Consider the following 23,055-nt stretch of genomic DNA (forward strand, 5'->3'; position numbering starts at 1 on the left):
GCCGGCAGCACACATGCGGGCAGTGTACAGTGAAGTAAAAACAAACTTATATAACAGATACCTAGGTACAAGGGATGGGCAGTTAATAAAGAAGATTGAAATGAGAGTGAGTATTGGTGGATCAAGGTAAGAAGTCTTGGAGAGTAGGTGAGATAAGAGTGAGAACATGACCAATAACAGTACCTAGGTATTGAAGAATTGGACATGGATCTAGGCTTTGTAATGCAAGGACAGAACAGACATCTGTTTACTAGAAGAACTACGCTACTTGACTTTTGATTGCACGGACATATTTCAGGGTACCTAAGTATATTCACTAATCCGCCCACAGTCTTGATGTTTCTGCTAGTTGGTGGTACGTGGGAGTCAAAACATAAATTATCACCTTTAGATGATGTGTCTAACAATGAAATCAACTGCAGACAGACTTGAAACAGACTGGTCCAAAGTTCAAATGGTGAGGACGGACACTTGAGGAGCTAGGCTCATACCCGTCGATCGTGAACGCCCCCTCCCCCCCATTTTTTCTTGATATCATTTTTCATTGATTCCTCCATGATACCCATTTTTCCTGATGGCGTGGTACGTCCACAATGGACTGGCATCACACAGTCTGCTTGAAGTTGAAGGATCAAGTCTTGAGGGCTTCCAGTGCTTCGAACTCCTCATCAAACGAGTTGAATTCCATATTGCGGGTTCCAAAAAGATAATTCTGAATAAATTCAGATAGCAGCACACCTATTAGAGCTTAGGTGTGGTGAGTGAAGCGGGCGAAAAGGAAATTGACCGACCATATTTTGCTTCGCAGCTGTTCAAATGTTAATTTGCAGTGATTAGCTGCTTGTCGGAATTTGTCGGTGATCAAAATACCGATATTGAGTTCCTCTTCCGAAAGGAAAGTGGAAGACACAGTGATGTTTGAGTGAGTATATATCACACTGTCTTGAAAGGTCGGGAACTCAACGACTTTCGGAGTCTGGGGATATGTTTGATGCAGGTGATATTGCATCTTTGCAGCTGGCTGATGTGACAGCTGCAGCCTCTTCAGATTATCCTGACTGTAGTATCTTGGTGGAAGCTGATTGCCATAGTCGCAAGAATCTTCATATTCCTCTTCTTCAGAATACTCGGATACGGAGCGGTGATGCTCCGGGACAAATCCATTGTACAGCTCGCACTCAAACTCGTACTCGACAGTCGCAATGTCGTCGTATGGAACGGGCAACATTGTTCCTTCATATCTGATGATGACGAAGTTGATGTCGGCCCATTTTCTGACAAGCTCCGGGTCACTACGGATACCAGGGAGCCAGGCCACATTCCTCTCACTCAATTTGCGATGGATGATGGGGGTGAGCGAGGTATTATGGCATTCATATGTCCGTGGATCATAAAACGCCCTATTTTGGACGGTAATAGCATTAAGCCAGTTGGACTCTGAGTTGGATGCATAGTAGTTGGTGGGAAGGTATCGAGACATTTCAACAGTCTTAATATTCACTGGTTTGGTAGTTGCTGACTGACGTTCTTCAACGGTTGGTAATTCTTCAGCGGTAGTTTCTTCCGTAGGCTAAGTGACGGTATCAAAAATAAGATCTCTCTTGAGATTTTGTTGTCTACAGTGTAAAAGAACGGGGCTTAAAAGCTATACTTGATTTGGCTTCACTGCTTGATTGAAAGAAAGAAAAGGTTGGGGGAGTAGTGATGGGGAGTTTATAGCAGAGTTCAAATTTCCTGCTAGGCCTCGTTGGTATTTACTAGGCCTCGTTGATAGCTACTAGGCCTTGTCTGTAGTTACCAGGCCTAGTTGAAAGTTCAGGCCATCCATTTTGGGTGGATGTACGACAAATATTCACGTCAGAAATTGAAGTGCAGATGCAGAGCATGTAGGAAGTTTCGTTGGGAAATCTGGGCAGATATAAGCAGGTAAAAGAAACTTTTGAACAAAATATAGGTATCGTAGCTTGCAAGTATAGTTTTGAGACTATCCATTCAATCCTCTATACTATATACATGTAAGACGTAAATATGAGGTCATTTAAAATATTACAAGTTCGAGGCGCTGAGAGTAAAATGAGATGGAAGTGAGAGCGGACTGTTCTACTTTATTCTATGTTGGAGTGGAATCTATAAATTTAAGCTTAAAGGACGCGGGTTGAACCAAACTTGGAGTCGATAAAATGGCCTCGTATATTTTGATAGTTGATATTTTTACTTGGTTTTACGAAGTGTGAACCTTGGAAGGCAATGTTAGGTCAACTAATCACCTGGGTCTGGTAACTTTATAGTTCTTCCAACAGCAAAAATTATCGAGACATGTACCACACATAAATTGTAAGCATTGCAAGATTCTTTCTATCGCCAGGAACCTTGAAACCTTTTAAGGTCGGAACAATTGTGGAGCTCTGAACCTGACGTTCTACCAAGAAACCCATTATGATTAAATATGACAACAATTCATATCTAATTCTGAGAAAGCGCCTGGGCATTGATACATATCCTTCCAAAAGCTATAAACTAGCAATGTGACCATTAATTAAGTAATTGAGTTAAGAAGCCCCCGAAGTTGGATCCGAACAGTGCTTGTGCAATTGATTACGGCATCTCATGCATTGGTGGATTGCGCCCAATGCCTGAATATCCTGACTGATACACATATTCAGAACCTTCCAACTGAGCTACGGGGCTCGATAAACCTGACTCAGAGCCTGCAAGTTGTGATGGTGTAGAATCTGATAAAGCAGTCGTAGCCCCGGGCTGTTTATAACCAACACCTGATCCTGCCAATTCCAATGTATTCCAGCCCGTTGGAGCAGTTGGAACAGGACTTTGTGGTTGCCCATGGTTATAAACTTCGGTTGTTGGCTCTTGTGGCGGCAGTGGACTATTTCTGCTGTACCCCATACAAGTAAGAATCTTCTTTCGGAATAGGAGCAGCAGTCCTATGACGATAGCAGCCACGCATCCAATAACGATTCCGGCGATGGCACCTCCAGATATACCTGAATGACCAGTGGATTTGCTTGAGGCTTGTGTTGGTGTCGTTGTTGAGGTCGAAGTCGAGGCCGACGTCGACTGTGTCGATGAAGTTGTTGACACAGCTAAGTTGGTAGCGGGAGACGTAGCGGCGACTGTGGCTTTAGTATGGGAAATTCCCATGTCAGTGATTTGCTCGAAATGACCTAGGTAACCGTATATAATCCGATCTTGACCACGGGAAGCTTACAGGTTGGGCTCACCGTGAGTTCACGGTAGACAGAGTTGGCAGTCAAGTCATCAAAGCATGCAAACCATGTCCAAGGAGCGCTAGTATCACCCTGAGTTTCATAGATCCGTAAAGCACCACATGAAGAATATGAATTTGCAATGCTGTATAATACATGGTTAGCAGAGGAATCTCCCAAGTTTTGTATCATAGGTCTGAATGCACTCTTATCCAGGGCTTAAGCGAAGCACTCCTGGATGGATGATTGGGACATAGACGTACCAGTCCATTGTCGTACTAGGGCTCAAAAGAATATTGTCACTGCAACCCGTTGCCCAGAGATCATTCGCGCCATGGCATTGTCCATATGCAGAACTACTAGTCCATATGGATGAGGTTCCACAGGTAATAGCCTCGGCTGTTTGGTTGTGTTAGTCTTCATGCTATTCATTTGAAGATTATAAACATACTTGGATTCGAAGATCCTCCAATGTACCAACCCAGAAAATCAGATGACGTGACATATGCGTAGGGATTAAAAGTTTGAGTAGTAGTACTCGCCGATGTGGCTAATGTGGTTGTCATTGCGACGGAGAACTCAGAAGAGGCCTACTGAAAGACTAGGAAGAAGGTAACTTTGCAATGGGAGAATCAAAGCGATTAATAAAAAGGGAGAGGTGGAGTATTAGGCGAGGCGTTTTTTCTTTTTGAAACAGCCTGAGGACAAATAGGGTTTATCATTGATAATTTGGATCTTAGTACATGTCTAATTGATAAGCAGCCAAGAGGAGCAATTGTCGAAAATCCCTAAAATATAGGACCTTGGTGGACCCTGATTTGGGTCAGTCCACCAATCAAACTAACAAATTAAACCTAACCCCACTGGTCTAAACCAACTCTGGCTTAGGGAAAGTGAGTTGTAAATATGCCCGACAGATGTCGAAGCAGTGTTGTTTACCGACAATCTACACCAATCAGAAGTCTGTTGAGCGAAGACACGTGAATGCACGTCGTAAATGCATCCCAATCACATCTATATCACATTTGCTGAGTTAATTTTACCCCATCAGCAACCCACTGCGAAAAGACCCCTAAACCGCTCCCTCTTGAAATTTAAGGCACATAAACATTTAAAGGGTCCAGAATGATGTGACCGGCGCCTAATATGCAATCTCAATGAATACGAGGAAAAACAATATCGGGCGCGCTAATAGTGCTCACAAATTGTCAGTTCATCGCTTTTTATACCTTGCTAAGAGCTAAGAGCCATTCTCGAGTAAATATGTAGTTTTGGACTTTATCGGCGTACGGCTCCTACTATTCCGTCCTTCGTATCCGTATTAGTTGACTTCAGGTCTGAGCTCGTCATGACTTACGGAGTACCCAGTATAAAGTTCGTCTATTTATGCCTTCGTGGGCTTAGTGCATGGAGCTATACCTATTATAGTAGTCGCCCAGGTACTCGACATAATTAGCGAACTTCAAATAACATTTTATAAACGAAGGAAATAGTCATTGTTGTAACTCTCAATGTCATGACTCAAAGATAATTAATCAACTTCGTAGGTATCTGTCACGTTCAATTATTCCTAAAGCGGGTCTAAACCTTGGATCCGAGGAAGAAATGTCTCCTTTCCTCATCGAAAACCCCGCCATTACACCCATGCTGACTGAATTCCGTCCCCGCATGATGCACATGTGCCTTCAGTATTCTAGGTACGCAAAATGATTTTATTGGCATAATAAACGGCCGTTCCTGAGCCGCTCCCGAGGTCATCAGGGGTAATGTAATGATACTGGTTCCACTATAGAACGACCGTCTGCAACCCGCAGCGCATTTAACTCCGCGTATCTCACCAACGCACCTATCCAAACCCATAGTTCTTACAACTGCTACACTTCTATCCTAAAATCCCCTTATTCCTCTCTAAGCCACTAAAATCATTCATTCTGATATCTATTGTTCCAGTGAAGTTCCAAGGTCGCAGTAATTAACACCTCCGCTTGAGCCAAGATTTCATCTAGGTATACTCATACTTCACCTCACTTGCCTCCTGGTTAGAAAGAGACCTGCTAGGTTACCTTCTTTGCTATGATTTCTATCTTCTCCATCAGGATGACGGCTCGGGGTACTTTGATATATTTAACTCAAGACCTTGAAATACGACTAACCTCACCGAAAGTTACCTAAAGAGCAAGAAGGAAGGTACTTAGGTATCTAGAGGGCTACTTATTGACTATGACTGTATTTCGAGGGTTTATATCATATATACTTCATTTATTTCTAGCTCGCCATGGGTATAGCTGGGGCCCTCAGATTGGGATGAGTACCGCAGTCTTATCTATCACTAAAGTCAAATATGGAGCTAAAAACACAATCGGAGATGTTCTTACTATATTCGATTGATGCCTCGACCCAGGCCATTTGAAGCATAGTGTTCGAGGCTGTTTTGGAAACAGTTTGTCCCTATCAACGGAGGAGTTGCGGTCCCGCACTTTTTTCGTGCTTGCAAAATAAACGATACGAAGAGATCTTACATAGAATTGTAGCAGAACTTTGGTCCCAAAGTCTACAAGGGACCTCGAAAATATGATGTCCCTGCTTTACAATATTTGGAGACGTGCCTAACCCAGGGCTCATGTTGGAGGCAGTGGCATGGGTTGATGCCCAGGTGGTGAATAGCCTACGTACAGTGTACTTCTCTCCCTTATAGTACGGTTGCGCGATGATATCAGTCAGACTATAATTCATCAGAAGGGTTGTCTTCGGAGTGAATATCAGTCGGGGTTTTCGGGCCTTCGGAAGATAATAGATAACGCGATTCTGTCCAATCTTATTTCATAATTGGAAGGCGTACATGAGAGGTTTTTGAGGCTCTTCAGGCCGAGATACAAAACGAATATATCGCCTGTTATCGTCATTAAAGCCTTATCTCCAAATAATATAAACATGTCAATTAAATATCCTTCCTTCCTTTGATCCCTTTTAATCCCCAGAAAAATCAAGTTGACTTGAACATACACAATAGATTTTACAAGTCAGTTAGCCCTCCCTCTCCAAGGCAAGTTGGCCATAGTAGCTGGATCTTCACACGGTATTGGTGCCAATATAGCGTGGAAACTTGCCCGCCGTGGTGCAAATGTAAGAAATTTAATTTGAAGAAATGGAAATTAGAAGAAAAGCAAAATGAAGTGATTCAGTCATATATTACCTATGTCTCAAACGGCAGACAAGGCCCTGTCGATGAGCTTCAGCCTAAGATCAACCAACTTGCCCACAAACCGACCATATGGGTCTACAAGACCGACCTGTCGACGACCGCAGGCGCCCAAAAAGGTCAATTCGCAGCTCAAGAATTTCATTGGTGACGATCTTCAGATCGATATTTTGGTAAATAATGCTGCTATCGAGGTGGTGAGTGATGGCGCTACTACCGTAACAAAAATATACCTAAATTCAGTGCCCAGGTATGCAATATCACCCAGAAGCCCTGGAATTATACGCTTAACTATTTGACCTCATTAAAGGTATCAAGAATCTCAAGCAGTCTCTTCTTCTCCTGCTCTCCACCGAATATAATATCCACTGACTTCCGACACAAATTCAGCAGCCCAGTCCGATCAAGACCAAAATGCTCAGCAGCAAGAAGATATTCGTTCGAAACAGGGCTACAGAAGAAACCCACATCATCAGTCTATAGAAAGAATGTAGAGCAAGTCAGCTCTTGACCGTCAAGTACTTAGTAGAAAGTGGCACCAATCCTATCATGAATAAAGAATAAAACTTACACATAGTGCAATTGGAACATCCTGATGTCTCCAGTACCCGAAATGGTGGTCCCCAAACCCCCCTCAATCATCAACGCATGAACATTGCAAGACATACACAATTCCAGCCCCAGCTTACGTTTTGAGATCTCAGCCTTGAAATCGTCAGGTACATGAATGACGTGTCCGAGCCGGTCAGGTTGGAATGAAAGCAGTGTGGTCAGCTCGCTCGGCGCTCCCGAGGCTGGTGTCTCGGCAAAGTGCAGCGTAAGACCAAGCTTATGGGCCTTTGCACGGGCGAATGCATCTCGGTAGATTGAGACATTACCCTGATTAGGATTTCCGCAGATGTCAATGCCGACAACCCCGCGCACCTTGTTTGCGATAGCTAAGTCTATGATTTGCATCGCTTCCGCGGGGGTTGTGTTTCCTCTGTCTATAGCAAGGATGAGGTAGATGGACATTTTGTCCGTCTTTGCTTTGAAGTTCTCAATTGTATCTAAGACTGTGGAGAGTTATTCTTCTCTTGTTATGTTTGATTCTGGAGATTCGCGTGGGATTGTTCGTAGTTCTAGGTATTGGACCCCGTCAGCTAGAAAATCTTCCAGGATGGAATTTGTGGCATATGCTAGACTCTCAAGGTCATTACACAACTGGTATATAAGCTTTGAAAATACTTGAAAGAAGCTGTTTCGGTACTTTAATATTTGTTGTAAGGTGAGTTGACTGGAGTCCAGACTTACGTTTGGAGCGTGTAGTCGACCTTGCCTACAGGCATGAGTATTAGAGGATCCTCAACTGTTAAGTTCGGGTTTTTGGTCTTTTTGCGCTTCCATATTTCGTGAAGACATTGCCGACTGATACTGCCGCTAAGATGGGCATGCAGCTAGTATTAATTCAGCTTATCTGCCTAGAACGAATGCCAAGGGCAGCTGGCATACCTCAACTTTGGGCAGTGCCTTGGTATAGTCTCTATCAACTGGTGCGGAAAGATCCATCTTGATTCTTGACAGGTTTATAGTTCGTGAGGTTGACGTTGACAGGTTGAAAATTACATGAGGGGTAGAAAGCGATAAGAGATTTGGTTATCAGCAACCTCTTGGGGATATTCTCAATTCTCAATTCTCAACGCCATATTCCATCAGCCACAATGTTTCCCGATGTGACTGCTGGTACTCACATTATTGGCCTGTGTGGTTCTCTATTTCCAGTCCAGTAGAGACGCTTGATCTCAGAGGACAGAGCCGACGGGTGGATGTTTTCTGACTTTTACTTGGTCAATCATCTATTTCGATGACTCGGAAAATCTCAGGTCTGGTTCACGACTCATGATCCAGAATCGCTGGTGGAACATTTTGGAGAATATCTCCATGGTAATGAGTACATTAGTCTCCGTGATGTTCTAAGCAAATCCCAGCAACCAGATCGGGATACAATCCGCATTTGCGAGCCGTCTCTGCTGCTGATCTCTTTTTTGGAGTACTTCAAAAAGACATGCATCAAAGCTGCCGCTGCTAAATAGCCCGTTCTTCTTTGCATATTCGCCCATCGTGAAGAATTCACTTACAGTGTGCACGTAGGTGATGAGGATGATGGGGATACTCGGCAGCTCAAGATCCGTGACCTTCTCCCAATACTTGACGCAAACCATGATCTTCATTTGGCAATGATGATGACCTCATGCTTCTCTGGCGAGTGGGCTGTTATTCCCGACTTAGCGTCCTCGACTGGACGACGTGCAACCGCCGCTGGTCCAATGGTAGGCTCTGAGAGCTGGCCCGAATCACGGTCACTTGGTCGATCGTGTGGAAGTCTTTACATATTTGCCATGTTAAACGCATTACGGAACACCACAGATGTAATTCCATCGGAGGGAGCGATAACATGGACCACGAGGCAGTTCGCCTGCGAAATCTCGAACCAGCTGCTAAATGTTACTGACACCCGATTCGGCCACAGTCACGAGCACCAGTTCTCTGTGCAGGATGACGAGTGGGAGGAAGTTTACCAAAAAGGACAAGCATCCCGTTAGCGCACTATCAAGCACGTCTCATACAGTTAGAAGAAGTCTCTGCACGCCAGATGACGGATATACGGTTGAACCGCTCGCTGACCTTGGAGGCGATACAACGTCAGGAAGCAACTCATACTTTGCTTACTATCGCCAGAGGAAGGTTTGGAGGTAGCATGCGTGCCCTGAAGAGACAAATCCGAGCCTCTGCAATCCAGTACATGAACGGTCGACCTGGTCGTGACAGCCTTGAGGGAAATAATTGGGCGCATGCACGCATCAAGCACTGCGTTGAAGATCCAGATAATACTTTCTTTGACAACTGGGAGGTTATTTGGAATATCCTTAGCTATCGTTAACAGCTAATGCGGGTAACACAGATGCTGGTTTATGAAATGGTGCACTTTATTGCGGCTGATGAGTGGGACTTCGATGAATGGATTTCAACCAAGGCTACATCGCCAGAGCGTCAAGAGCGCATGTCCCAGATACTGCTAATGGCCCGGGATGCAAATTTATTTCTGCCACCACTTACTTGACTTCGCACGACAAGGCCGCCCCCTGGACCAACCCTTCCCAACACTTTACTGCGGTACTTATTGAGAGTGGTCTTACCATGGTAGCCATCAAGCTTCTGATTAAACATGCAGAGAAGAAGGTCAACACTACGGTGAGCGCCAATATTGAATCAGTGAGATCTAGCATGAAAATCAAATTTAGTTACGGAATATGGTCAACAGTTCGAAAGGCCGGCCGGCGACTTTCAGTGGCCAGTACTGTTTCCAATTCTGAATTACGCCCCTGACCCCCAATCAATCGGAAAGTCCCAGAGTCACCCGGCAAACCTCAGCGGCTGAGAGATATTTTCAACCCGGAGATGAGAAGCAGACTGAGCCAGTGTCAGGATAGTGACTTGTCATTGAAAAGTTGTCTATGAGTATCCTTCACTCGTCTTTTTACAAACTATTAGCTTCAATAAATAATATCTCGTATCTTAACTCCTGCGTGGCAACACTTCCAGCCTCTGCTATAGAGATGTTAAGCGGTTTGCGGTCCAAAACCGCAACCGCAACCACAAGTCCTCAAAATTTGCGGTATTTACGGTTTAACATCCCTACTCTGCTATTACACCAGATCAATATTTATGCTTTACGAGATACATTATGATTTACATGTATATCCAAAGAACCACCAGGTGAAATAGGAAACCCCCACCTGGCATAGAAAATACGGTACGTAAAGCTACCTATGTAGCCTCATAAATAGTACGTACACCAAACAACCCACGTCGTGTAATATATGCGTGACAGGTGTGCAACTACAGCGCTTATTAGTCTTCAACCAAGCACTGCATGAATTCCATTAACTGGTGGGTATACCTGACATGTTAGGTATATTCCCCGTGAAACTCCATAAGTTTCTTCTTAGCCTTGGAAGTCGTCTTTCTATTTAGACATACAAGGTTACATGGTACATTGGTCCATGGATGTGGTAGGTCAGTAACTGGGTTGGTCAAAGCACTTGAGGCCTGAAGGACGTTTCATACGTCTATCTTTCTGCAAAGGTCAAACAATGAATATTACTCTAGCTCCGAAGGTAGATAACTAGGTTCTACAGCCGCCGCAGTTACTTCTTCTTACCTATTGTACGCGGCCAGCCCTTACAGTGTATATTGCAAACGGGAACCCAGGATCATAGAACGAAATTTCGGTAGATAATTCCAGAAAATACTTATCTTGAGGGAACGTTTAGTAGTTATTATAGGGATCGGAACTCCAGTGCTCGAAGTGTTTAGCCAAGCGCGAAGACTTCCAGTACTGAGGAACTGGAAATGAACGTTTTTCACTCAAAGTACCTGGGTAAATTCCCAGCGCATTCCATGGCTATGACCTCCTCCCCAGGCATCAGCTTTAATTCTAGTTCTTTGATAGATTTTTAATTAGTGGTAAAAGCCGGATAAATCCGAGTCCAATTTAGCTGCTTGTATCAAGTTTCGCATAAATTGGAATAGTGAAAAGTGGAGCGATGGAGCGAGTCAGGAGAGTCGTGGAGAATTTCAGCTCTTTTCATTACGACTTGTGTTCTACTCTACAGTAATCCAATGTCCTTTTCTTCCCACCTGGGTAGTTCTACTATATAAAAAATAAGGTTCCTTTCGTTTCAATTCTATTGTTTTTGCTAATAGTCTTTCTTGTTGTCGACTTGCACTGGTGGATGTAAATCAGGTTTCAAGTGGAGCTTATGCCGAAAACCCGGTCCGAATATGCGAGAGCTACTAGGTTAGATGCATGCAAGTGTAATGCCAAGTGGTGGATTAAAATCTAACGGGCCCTAAGAATGGAAATCTGTGGTACGTCGTCGTACCATGACGCCTGTATGTATGGATGTCTGCTACTAACAATAAGCCGGGAAAAACATGTGATTGCAGCATTTGACCCTAATACACATTCAAAGAATACTAGAGCTCAGTAGATTCAGATTTAGTGCCAAGATCGCGAAAAAGCAATGGCAGGCGGAGGCTGGCTCTGATTCCGGTGTTTCAAGATTTCATTTAAATAGAGAATACAGAAAGAAACGGCTGGGTGAGAGAGACCAAGGGACCAGCCCTGAATGGCTCTAGAGAGTAGTTATTAATTTGCTGGGTTGGCCGGCATGGCGATTCAGAGTCGACTCAGCCACGATGTTCACCGATTTTTTGTCCGGAGTGATCGGGGATGGTTCCTGCAAGGAAGATCGATGCAATGCTGAGTCTTCGAATGGGTTTCTGGAAGCGACGTCACGGAAAAATCGGTTTTTAAGTTGCTATGTTCGTACTTTGTAGGAGTATTTGGTGACTTCAAATCCGTTTTCCACTTTTTAGCCCCAGATCGCAGATCGTGGTTCCACTTTAATGTCCACGATGAGTAGGTATTTTTGATATAGCATCTTTCGATACCAATGTCACATGTAAAGTAGATTTTCTATCGCTACATCGGGCACTGGAAAGCTTTTAGAAGTGGTCATAACTTCAAAGACAAGAGATGTCAAGCATATGGCAAGTTTTGGCCAGAGCAATCTTTCAGGCCAACTGAGAAGCTTTTTTTCTTCTCTAAGTCGACTGTACTTTGTATTGGAGGCTGAGCAAGGGTCGGCTCAAAGCTCGAGCCATAAGGCGTCCCAAACGTCAAATTAAACAGGGGGTACGGGTACAGAATACTAATTACTCCACCTTTCTTGGAAGACGGGATGACGGCTGGCATTTAGGATCTGGAGACGTCGGCCCGGGTATCTCCGTCTCTCTACGGAGTAGAGCGGAATTTGACCGACAGGGTACCTAGTAATTAGAATCATGCAATGCAAGTCTGAAAAGGATATTGAAGGTTTACGTGGACGTTGTTGGGTTGCTAGGTTGCGAGGCGATGTAATCATATGGTGTGCGAGGCCTCGTACATTGTATTTCAAAATTGGAATGTATCTCCGCGCGTCCAAGACGGAGTAACCTTAGAAAGAGAAAGAGGCGACATAGCCTCATAACTCACTTGCAGCTGTTCCAGCTCTGTGGAAACATTCTGACAGACTCTGCAAGGCTGAACGGATTTCTTGACGCAAGTAGCAGGATACAGCGCTGATACGGAATGCCTCATGCACGATGTATAGAGTTGTTTGAGAATGTCAGCCAAAACATCAGGTCGGTCACACTTATTCAATACGTCATTCTAAAGTCAACCATAGAGTTAGGACTTGACTGTTACACACCATCGCGCAAACCACTTGCGTTACACCAAAGGCGAGGGAAAGAGGGGGGGGGGAGTGGTAGGAAAGTTGAAAAGTTGAAAGCGATGTAGTAAAGTTGCGATTCGGGCCGGGAGATCCAGTCACGCCACGCTGAGAAGGGATGGAAAGAGTGGAAAATCTGATCATCGAAGTAGACTGCATTTCTTCGAAGGCCCGAGGATGACAGAAAGAACCTCCTGCAGGAGAGGGGCTAACTTGTTAAGTGAGTGGGGTTGTGGAGAACGGGGGGATTTATTAAGCATCGAAGATGCATTGAAGGATCCGAACCGAGCAAAGCCGAGGGGGCAGCTGCAGGATGAGACTGGGATATGACAGGTGAAGATCGTGATGGAATAGAAGTATAGAGACAGCCCAAACATGTCAGTGAGAAACAAGGTTGGTTTCGATGTTTCGATATGACTTGTATAGTTCAATTCGGGGAAATGAAGACCTAGAGAAGAGACCTGCCAAAAAAAAAAAAAAAAAAAATAGCAATGGGATACAAGGATTATCGAATCATAACAGTGACGAGGAAATGAGGCGCAACGGTTCCATCCCGTTGGATCTGCCAGATCCAGGTTTTGAGGTAGTTGATTGTACATAGTAGATCTTTGACAAGAACAGACAAAATCGATGATTTGATTTCTCCTGAAATCGAAATTGAACAGAGGGTGAAAATGCGAGTATAGCAACTAATTACCTACCCCTGAAATTCAACGGTGTGTTACTTAAGATCTTCCTTGGCTTTGAGGTTGTATTGAATTGACTTTAATTATACCATGTTGATACCGTACCAGTACTGAATTCTTGAAAGTACTGTATTGTAATCATGAGCGTCTTCATGATGTCATGGAAGATTTACTTTATAACTTGATTGCAAGTATTCTCCGACATGTCTTCGAGTGAACCCCTAAGAATACTTTAAGTATACCTATGACTTAGTTCTTTGACCTGAAGCTTGAACTATAGACCTCGGTTATCAATAAGGGGGATTTGATCTTCAATTTTTATTTTTTATTTTCACCGGCTCCGGCCGATAGGGCTAAAAGCGGGGAGTTATGATCGTTGACAAGGAACGGATGCGAGATTTACATTACATGCACATCATTGCAGCTGATCTTCTATATACTACGATAGAAATTGATACAGAATATTGATTCCATCAGTCTTCCCAAAATTACAGGGTATTAAAATTATACATGTTGCGCGTCGATAGTGTGACCAAGTTTACCTAGGTAGGATGAATACGTAGACTCAATGACATAAGTATAAAAAATACAGTACACAGTAAGCGCAACGTTAAAATGGATCCTTTGGAAGAACCCAAGAACCTTGGAAGGAGTTCTACTAGACTAAGACATCTGACTTATTATACCCTTTTTGTTCCTATTTAAAGATTATACGAGCATGTCAGTGCCAATTACTCCATACACAGTACTAATCCGGATTATTCATCCAAAAAATAAAATAGGAGTCGGTCACGAGGATTATGATATACGGATTAGGAAACCCCATAGAAATAAGGAACCCCTCTTTTTTTCATTCCTTTTCATTTTACATGACCCATGATGCACACTTGGACCCGCTTACTGGTTGGCGTGATTAGCGAGCAGGAATACTGGAAGCGGTCTACAATGCAGATGCTATGACCTCAGCTTAGTGCGAACGAGATCAAAATGACAGCGGATCCCTTACCCATCTGACGAGAGATTGGCTTATACGAAGTGGATAAGAGGGTAGATTGATAACGTGGCGTTGTCTATTACCATTGCACATACTCCATGTCCTAATTTACCTGTACTACACCAACCTTGGAACGACTGCGATCAAAGTCAATATACCGCCACTACCGCGATATCATGGTAGCGCACGGATCGATCGGAAGCCAGCCAAGAGGTAACTAGAAATTTAGACCGTCTTGTCCAAGTAGTTTTCTTAGTTTTTCCCCTGTCAAAGGTACGGACCGATACAGAGTAAGAGTACAGCGGTACGAATTGAGTCATATCAGACTACCCTAACACGTCGATAAGCGCTGTTCAACTTTGACCGCTTTGTATACGGATACTCCGTACTCCATTCCAATGTTGATCGAAATTAAAGGCAGGGAATATCCTAATTCTAAATTCTCAATTCTGTCACTGCGTGTAACCATGAGATGATTGTTACAGTAGGCTATTAGTCTGCATGTCTAGGAGCATGCAGCCTGACATCGGGACTTAGTTAAGTGAGGGGTACTATATCGACTACAATTTCTATTTGATATCAAGATCAATTTCTTCATCCTGAGTTTAGGCACTTTGACAAAGTCCATAAAATCAAGGCAGAGCTCATGAGACATCGCCAACGCATCGTATCCCCGCAGGCTTCTTTGCGTTATCGCCAAAGTTACATTTTCTTCGCTTCCGTTCTCTCGGTAGCAGGCAGAATTGCAGGAACGAGGTTGTAGCTGATAAATATCTGCTCAGAAGAGTTCGGCGCCGAGCGATAAAGCCCTAAAGGAAAAAAAAAAAAAAAAAAAAAAAAAAAAAACACAAGCGCTATGCGGTCTACTACTCCTTACTCCTTGCCTTGCAATATTTTTGTAGACCGCCCCTTTAACTACATAGTTACCCAGTCACTTGGGATGAAAAAAAATCAAAGCCAATCCACTGCACTCCGTATAGTGGGTTCCTTCAAAAGAACGGACTCTCAACAGGCGACGATCACTTACTGGCTGTGGAGATCCACCAGCACAACTCTCTGCAACTGGCAGCTTTGGATTGCATATGAAATGATAAAATTTGAGGTCCACGCGGCTAGTAGTATCTAAGAAATAACAGCCTTATCTTCGGAAAACTTTTGCGTGAGGCGAATGTGTTTCAAGGTTCTATTGGGCCACAGGTCAAATGTAGATTAGAATAACGATGTACATGATCGACTAACTTAGTCTATACTCTGATTTGGTTGATAATACATGCGAGTTATTTCCGAGGAAAAGAAGGCAAAAGAAAAGAAAAGAAAGACATCAAAAATGCAGTAATACGAGTTCTACCTAAGTAGTCCACACACACACTACCTTAGATTGACCATACTGTCGGTGCCTGATAACTTGGAACTTTAGCGGTAAATCCGTAACCATCACGATGACGATGTGGGTCTGTAATGGAAGATGAGACCATCATACTCCCGTACGGAGTAATGTATTGGCATGACTCAAAAATGGTAGATGTGGGGAAATTGGCGTATGAAAATCACCTCCCATTCTGATGAAATCTGAAATCTGACGTGCTACATCTACAGGGCTAATTTCACCATTGATGTCTGTGTTCTCTCGAACTATGTACATCCTAGAGGTACCTAGGTATGCTGATGCTGCTTCACATCTGAAACAATGATCAACTGTAGCATATCATTCCCCAGGAATAAGATCGGCCAATGGCGCCTCTTTTTACCGGGATTCCATCAGAATCCCAGTACATACTATTTTAGTCCAATTTCTGGAAGAATCCTACCTAAACAATTCACAAACTTCAAAGATTCCTGGAAAATGTTGAGTTTTACGGCTTTGGGCGGTTACTCTATGCGCTGTCCCTTTTGATTCACAGTATTTAATTGCAGGATCCCTACTTAAGGGGCGGTATAATTTACATTTCGCCCCGAACTCTTTCCTCAATAACCGAGTGAAGGATTTGGCAATCAATCTATTTGCACTTCATATTGATTGCTCCAAATTTCCAAATTCTCCAAGACCGAATCCACCAGCCTCAAACATCGAAACGATCTAGCCTGTTCTGGGAATTTTCATATGGGTATTTTCTCTACTAAAAGAATAAGCAAAAATACCTAGGTACCAGTAAATTACCACATTACCACCTTCTTGGTACGGTATAAAATACCGGTACCAAATACACCGTAAGTACCAGTACCCACTCCAGCTTCAATCTCCAAGCGGATTGATTTCATTGATTTAATTCTTATCCTTTTTCTCCCCCTTCTTTCCTTCCCAAATCTCACCTTTTACACACAGACAAAGGATAACGCTGGTCTTGTCCTTTCTACCACATCATCTGCTGCAAATTAAAAAATAGCAGTCTTCAACCCTCTCGCATACCGCATACAGAGTCACCACGTAACCGTGCAGCAAAAATCGGTTCAACTCATATCCTTCGGCACTAAATATTCCACCCAAAAAAACCTCCAAATCGAATCAAAATCATTCAAAAAACCCTCTTCATCCCAGTCACCGCTCATCTTACCCGTTTGGACCTCTTGCATCGACTGCGTTGGCAGTGTCGCAATTCCCGAATCCCGACTTGCAAACCGCTCCCTTCTTGCGCCGTAAAAGTTTCCCTGCACAACCCTGGCACGGGTACTCCCATCATCCGCTGCATCGTTAGTTTCGACCTAACGACCAATTGAATGTTCTTCGGCGGACTAGAATTGATTATCTGGGATTGTCATTCTCACTAGGTGGCTGCCGTAGTCTATCTTGGGACACGCAAGGTCTACTATTTGGGGCTCTTACTTGATCGCCAGGCTTGGAACCCGCATGCGCTGACTTGCTTCATTCCCCTCTTTGAATTATTCAAATTACCGAACACACGGCCTTGCGCCCCTCCTTGGCTCTATCCATTGGTTGCCCGCATCCCGATCAATTGGGCTGAATCGCAACTCTCCTCTCGTGCAGCAGCAGCAGATTTCCCCACGGACCGGCATATAAACGTATACGACAAAAAGAGGGGTTCTTACGTATCGTAAGGCTGCTTCTTCCAAAAAAGAAAATACGAAAATACGAAATATAACATAATCCCTGTACGGTCCGGAACCTTGGACTCGGATATCATCTTGCCCCGATTTATCCGCAATCCCCGGAAGCTGTGACGTCTTATCACCTTGTGGTTAGCATCGGAACCTGTGGAGAGAGATTGGCCATCGCATGGGGCCAGTGCCCTTTGCAATTGTTATCGAGAGATTCCCTTTTTGGAAATTTCTTGACTCATTTGAACCGCATTCGCATTCACACTCCCTTTCCTATCGAGTCTCTTCATCTCTCGGCTTGATCTCCGTGAAGCGCTCTCCGGTAGGGCTCTCCGCATTTCATACGAAACCAAACCAAGATGCAGAGTCCAAGAACGGGTCAACTCTGCTGAGGACGTGGCTGAACTCCATTATCACTTTCTTACTGTGTCGAAGCTATTCCACTTTCTCCATCTTGGCTCGGTTTCATTACCAAGCTTGGATCCTTGCAAACTTTGAGCAGCCAGCTGGTTTCCTGCGCTTTTACCATTTTGGATTTTGAAGAGAGTCCAGGTGACTCTAAGGCACGGCTTACGAAGACTACAAAATCCCCGTCAGATCTATAGACAGCTGAGCTGTCTTGATTGCTGATAGCACGCCATGGCCTACCCTACAGCCTCACCTCCGGCCCTCGCTGCCGACTCCCATCACCCCAGCTTAAAACTTTCAACATCTTTCCCTCAATCTTCCTCCCTCCATCATGTCATTACATCTCTACCCCCTAGCCACATGTCCTCATATGCTCCTTCATTTTCCTCCTCGCCCACTTCTACTCCCGCCTCTGCCTTCCCTGTCCCTGGTACCCCGAATGGGTTTACACCGGCTGGCACGCCCTTATATCCCCCCAGTGACGGACCTCGTGGTCAAATTTCTGAATTCTCCCTCCAAAATCCAGCTCCCCTCGAGCTCGGCGAGTCTATGATGGCCATTCCTATCTCCATCCCCATCCACCAAAACAATACCTCAAATGAAAACTCCAAAACTCCCGGTTTGATGCGGAGATTCTCTCGAGGTGCCGCCAACAAGCTCACTCGCAGACGACAGTCCGCCTCCCAGAACGTCAAGCGAGATCGAAGCTGTGGTCCCGTCATCATGCGCCGTCGCAGTGACAGCAAGAATAGTACACAGCCAGTCCGTGAATCTGCGTTAGACTCAAGCAACGAGGACGATGCTAGCGAAGCGCTGGATTCTCTAGGTGTGTGGTGTGGCTCTGAGCCATCTAGTCTTCGTAGTGAAAGCCGCATGTCGTCTGTTCGTGAGGTCGGCGCTGCTCCTACTTGTGTTGCCGTCGCTCCAAAGGTGGACTCGGCTGTGCAGCGAGGAACTGTCTTGACTAAAGTTACGAAAAAGTGCCGGAAGCAAGTTCGCTTCTTTTTAGATTTGGATGCTGGAAAGGTCTTTTGGGATCTGACCAACCCTGCCAAGCGATTTTATATTGACGACATCAAAGAAATCCGCGTTGGTGCTGACGCTCGCAATTACCGCGAAGAGCACCAGATTCCAGAAGATGCCGAAGGGCGGTGGTTCACTATTGTGATTGCCGACTCTGACCGCTCTAAAGGCCGAGCATTCAAGACTCTACATCTGATCGCTCCTAGCGACCGCATCCTTGAGCTTTGGACCACAACTTTGGAGCAAATCTCCCGATACCGGATTGGTCTCATGGCTGGTTTGGCTGGAACTGGACACAGTGAGACAGTGCTTCAAGCTCACTGGCAACGTGAGATGTCTCGGCTGTTCCCACAGGGACTTCGGCCGGGCGAGGAACCAAGTCTTGATTTTGGCGCCATTGAGAGTGTTTGCCACAGCTTGCATATTAACTGCTCCAAGAACATGATCCGAGCTCAATTTACGAAAGCCGATGCCGCACATTGTGGCAAGCTGAATTACTCCCAATTCAAGGATTTCCTTTCACGTCTGAAGGAGCGAAAGGACATAAAAGAAATCTTCAAGAGCCGCTCTGAAGATCACAAGATGGGAATGACTAAGTTTGAATTCCTGGCCTTCCTCCGCGATGTGCAGAGGGAGAATATCGACGCTGACCAGGCTCGCTGGCTTGCGTTGTTTGACAAATTCGCTCGGAGGTCCTCTAGGTCCTCTGTCTCTTCTGAGTCATCAGATGTCGTCCCATCTGTCCCTCGAATCAATCTTGATACCTTTTCCGCCTACTTAGCTTCTCCTAGCAATGGAATATACGCCTCTCACGCCCCACAGTCAAGATTCGATCGCCCATTGAACGAGTACTTCATCTCAAGCTCGCATAACACCTATCTCCTTGGCCGCCAGGTTGCTGGCGCTTCCAGTACTGAAGCTTATATTAGCGCCTTGCAGCAGGGATGTCGCTGTGTGGAAATCGACTGCTGGGATGGTGCTGATGGCCGTCCAATCGTGTCCCATGGGCGGACTCTTACAACGAGTGTTCTCTTTGCTGACTGCATCACTGTTATCAACCGCTATGCGTTCATCTCGTCCGATTTCCCCCTTATTCTCTCTCTTGAAGTGCACTGCAACTCGGAACAACAATTGGCTATGGTAAAAATTATGAAGGACACCTTTAAGGACCAGCTTATCCTTGAGCCCCTTGTGACCAACTTCTCTGTTCTCCCATCGCCCGAGGAACTCAAGGGTCGCATCCTGGTCAAAGTCAAGACCTGTGATGAGTCCGAGAGTGACTCTCGTCCTGCCAACTCCGTGCACACTCACGGCCGCAAGCGCAGCGTCAGCTCTCCCTTTGTGCTGCCGACTGCACCTGAGATTTCTGTGAATCCAACTCTCTCAACGCTCTCTAGAGCGCCTACCATTGGATCTGTCGATGGTATCGGTCCTCTCCTCTCTCAGGATAGACGTTCACTCACAGCCACCAGCATGAGCAGTGCTACCGAGGACAGCGACGGAGGCATGCCTTCTACACAAAACGAGAAGAAACGACGAAAAGGCCAGAAGAGCAAGATCAGCAAGCCTCTGTCTGACTTGGGCGTTTACACTCGTGGCTACAAATGGCGCAGCTTCTCATCTCCCGAGAGCCACAAGTACAACCACGTATATTCCTTCGCGGAGAGAACGTTCGAGAGCATCTGCCAATTACACGAGAACAAGGTCTCTCTGGAGTCTCACAACCGCAAACACCTCACTCGCGTCTACCCTTCCGGTTTTCGCCTCCGCTCTTCCAACTTTGATCCCAATAAATTCTGGCGTCGTGGTGTCCAGATGGCAGCACTGAACTGGCAGACTTATGACATTGGTATGCAGATGAACCAAGCCATGTTCGCAGCTGGAACAGATCGCACCGGATATGTGCTCAAGCCCGAGAGTCTTCGGCTTCCAGTTTCAGAGAATGCAAACAAAAAGCACAAGACGGAACGACGATTGGTTCGATTCTCTGTCGATGTCATCTCGGCACAGCAGCTGCCTCGGCCTCGAACCATTGGGGTCGAGGACAACATCAACCCATACGTTGAGATCGAGATGTTTAGCGCCGACGATCGTGGCCAGAGCTTCGTCTTTGGCGAAGGTGGTTCGGATGCTTCCACTCGCAGCGGAATGTCTGGCATTGGATTTCCCCATCGCCGCCGTACCAAGATCGAGCAGAGCAACGGCTATAGCCCCGTATTTAACGATCGATTCAAGCTGTCTCTTGAGACCAAATACCCGGATCTAGTTTTTGTACGATGGACCATCTACAGCTCCTTGGACGGCCGCAGTGTGGGCAACAATAACAGCGTGCAGTTAGCGACTTTCACTGCAAAGCTTACCAGCTTGTCTCAGGGTTACCGCCACCTCCCCTTGTACGATGGTAGCGGTGACCAGTATCTGTTCTCGACGCTCTTTTGCCGCATTTCTAAAGAAGACCCTATCCCTGTTCAACGCCTCGGCCTAGATGAACTCCGCGCCGAACGTATGGGTCTTCTGCGCCATATTGGCCAAACTGTCTTCAAGCGCTCCTCGTCTGCTGATCGGGAAAAGGAACACGCTCAAGATCGAAGTGAGCCCGTGAGTCCTGACGACCGAGACAGCTCTCCAACTCTCACACCAACTACCTCGATGACATCAACATCCTCCTCTTTCGTCCCTTGAAAGTACTCTACATACCCCCTCCCCTACCATTGTTTGCTTTCATAAAGCCTGACACTCCCATTTTTTTGTATTCAATGACACCCCTTCGTCATATCTCATCTTGCTCACAATCATTGTCGGAAAGTTTTCTTGTTGCCATTGCTCATCTTCTGTCGCGGCGATACCCCCTCCATGTTCAAACTTTTATTTTCACAATATAACCCATGTATTTCAATTGTTTCATTTGTTACGACAAAGATGGACCAGCTCTTTCTTTTCACAAACTCGGCTTTTTCTACGATTGTCCTTTTATTCTCTCGAAACGGAATATGCTTGGTTGTCTTCTTTTCTTTTTTCATCTGTTTGCTTTTGTGTCATCATCTATCCAGGGCATGGAATATCGTTGGATGATTCGGGGTTCATTGGATTAACAATTATCGCATTTTTGTGGGAGTCACATACTTAGGGAAAGACAATTCGTCTGGTTCGGTGCAAATCACTCAAACTCAACTTCATACCTCGCATGAAATGGGGAGAACTTTGGGCACTTCGAACGGGTTCAGCCTCTTTCCTCTTTTTCTTTCTTGTCTTTATATCTCTCTGCATAGCCTATTGCTGCTTCTCTTTTCCTTTTACTATACATTCGCTATTCACTCATCTCATCTTGCTGTCTTTGGAGAATTCACATTTCCAAGCTTCAGGTTTATTCAGTGGGATGGCGACATTGTTGTCTACTGCCATTCTTCACCTTCTTCCTTGTCTTTTTTACTAGATATCGCGCTGGATCGCAGGTTTTTCTTCCTTTTTATCAACCCTATGCATTTTATGGATCTGATCGTCTAGTGGTAGACCAATATCAACTTTTTTCATCTCGATATATTTCAACTCGTAGTCTTTTAACCTTAAAACTAGTTAAATACTTGATTTTATACTAAGTATAGGTCTGCCTAATAGGTAGGTACGAGTGATATTTAATCTCATCTTCTAACCTTGGCTGTCTGCCCGGGTAGATTTAACCTACCCATATAATACTAGAAAATTGAATGTTTTTTGACCAGAAAATACTGTACCTATCGTCTTTCCCAAAAAAAAAAAAAAAAAGCTTCAAACCAGAATATTAAGGCCTTGGACAGACGACCTACTCTTATGGACTCCTATTCCGAGGATTCTCGCCCTAACTTTAAACAAGTCCGACTTCAATTGCTCCATGATGAAGCTCGACTGATCCTCCACGGAATATGAGATTCGCCACAGCACTCGGATGATTCGAAGCTTCCAACTATTCAACGATGCATTTTTTTAAACAGTATGCTAAACTTTGAAGGACACTCACCACTCATGTGTACTTAGCTCACCCCAGGCTGGCTTTACACATCACTCCTTTCCGAATTCATCGGTCATTTTCTTTCACTAAAACCCCGCAATTTGACAATGCATCTGAAAATCGGTGGACTAGTAATATGCCTACATCCATCAAGCAGTCGATTGA

At 44.9% G+C, this 23,055-nt stretch overlaps 6 protein-coding genes across 6 annotated transcripts; 3 read left to right on the plus strand and 3 right to left on the minus strand.

The window, feature by feature from the left end:
* Positions 1–631: 631 nt before the first annotated feature.
* Positions 632–1,480, minus strand: N7495_002465 (uncharacterized protein; the record flags this gene model as incomplete). Its single annotated transcript, XM_057205134.1, has 3 exons — positions 632–712; positions 792–808; positions 871–1,480. The coding sequence occupies 3 exons, from the start codon at positions 1,478–1,480 to the stop codon at positions 632–634; spliced, it is 708 nt and encodes a 235-aa protein (XP_057065741.1).
* Positions 1,481–2,595: 1,115 nt separating this feature from the next.
* N7495_002466 (uncharacterized protein) lies at positions 2,596–3,159 on the minus strand (the record flags this gene model as incomplete). Its single annotated transcript, XM_057205135.1, has 1 exon — positions 2,596–3,159. The coding sequence occupies one exon, from the start codon at positions 3,157–3,159 to the stop codon at positions 2,596–2,598; it is 564 nt and encodes a 187-aa protein (XP_057065742.1).
* Positions 3,160–6,419: 3,260 nt separating this feature from the next.
* On the plus strand, positions 6,420–6,714 carry N7495_002467 (uncharacterized protein; the record flags this gene model as incomplete). The annotated part of the gene is made up of 2 exons (XM_057205136.1): positions 6,420–6,620; positions 6,667–6,714. 2 exons carry the CDS (start codon positions 6,420–6,422, stop codon positions 6,712–6,714), a joined length of 249 nt encoding a protein of 82 aa, XP_057065743.1.
* N7495_002468 (putative adenosine deaminase) lies at positions 6,715–8,633 on the minus strand (the record flags this gene model as incomplete). The annotated part of the gene is made up of 7 exons (XM_057205137.1): positions 6,715–6,900; positions 6,995–7,056; positions 7,113–7,405; positions 7,717–7,859; positions 7,915–7,978; positions 8,154–8,239; positions 8,541–8,633. 7 exons carry the CDS (start codon positions 8,631–8,633, stop codon positions 6,715–6,717), a joined length of 927 nt encoding a protein of 308 aa, XP_057065744.1.
* Positions 8,634–8,642: 9 nt separating this feature from the next.
* Positions 8,643–9,789, plus strand: N7495_002469 (uncharacterized protein; the record flags this gene model as incomplete). The annotated part of the gene is made up of 3 exons (XM_057205138.1): positions 8,643–8,975; positions 9,032–9,338; positions 9,461–9,789. The coding sequence occupies 3 exons, from the start codon at positions 8,643–8,645 to the stop codon at positions 9,787–9,789; spliced, it is 969 nt and encodes a 322-aa protein (XP_057065745.1).
* An 8,324-nt stretch (positions 9,790–18,113) lies between these two features.
* Positions 18,114–21,587, plus strand: N7495_002470 (putative 1-phosphatidylinositol-4,5-bisphosphate phosphodiesterase Plc1; the record flags this gene model as incomplete). Its single annotated transcript, XM_057205139.1, has 1 exon — positions 18,114–21,587. One exon carries the CDS (start codon positions 18,114–18,116, stop codon positions 21,585–21,587), a length of 3,474 nt encoding a protein of 1,157 aa, XP_057065746.1.
* Positions 21,588–23,055: the final 1,468 nt, after the last annotated feature.

This window comes from Penicillium taxi (genome assembly GCF_028828555.1).
Source record: "Penicillium taxi strain IBT 34144 chromosome Unknown utg000002l_segment0_segment0, whole genome shotgun sequence".
Classification (NCBI taxonomy): Eukaryota; Fungi; Ascomycota; class Eurotiomycetes; order Eurotiales; family Aspergillaceae; genus Penicillium; species Penicillium taxi.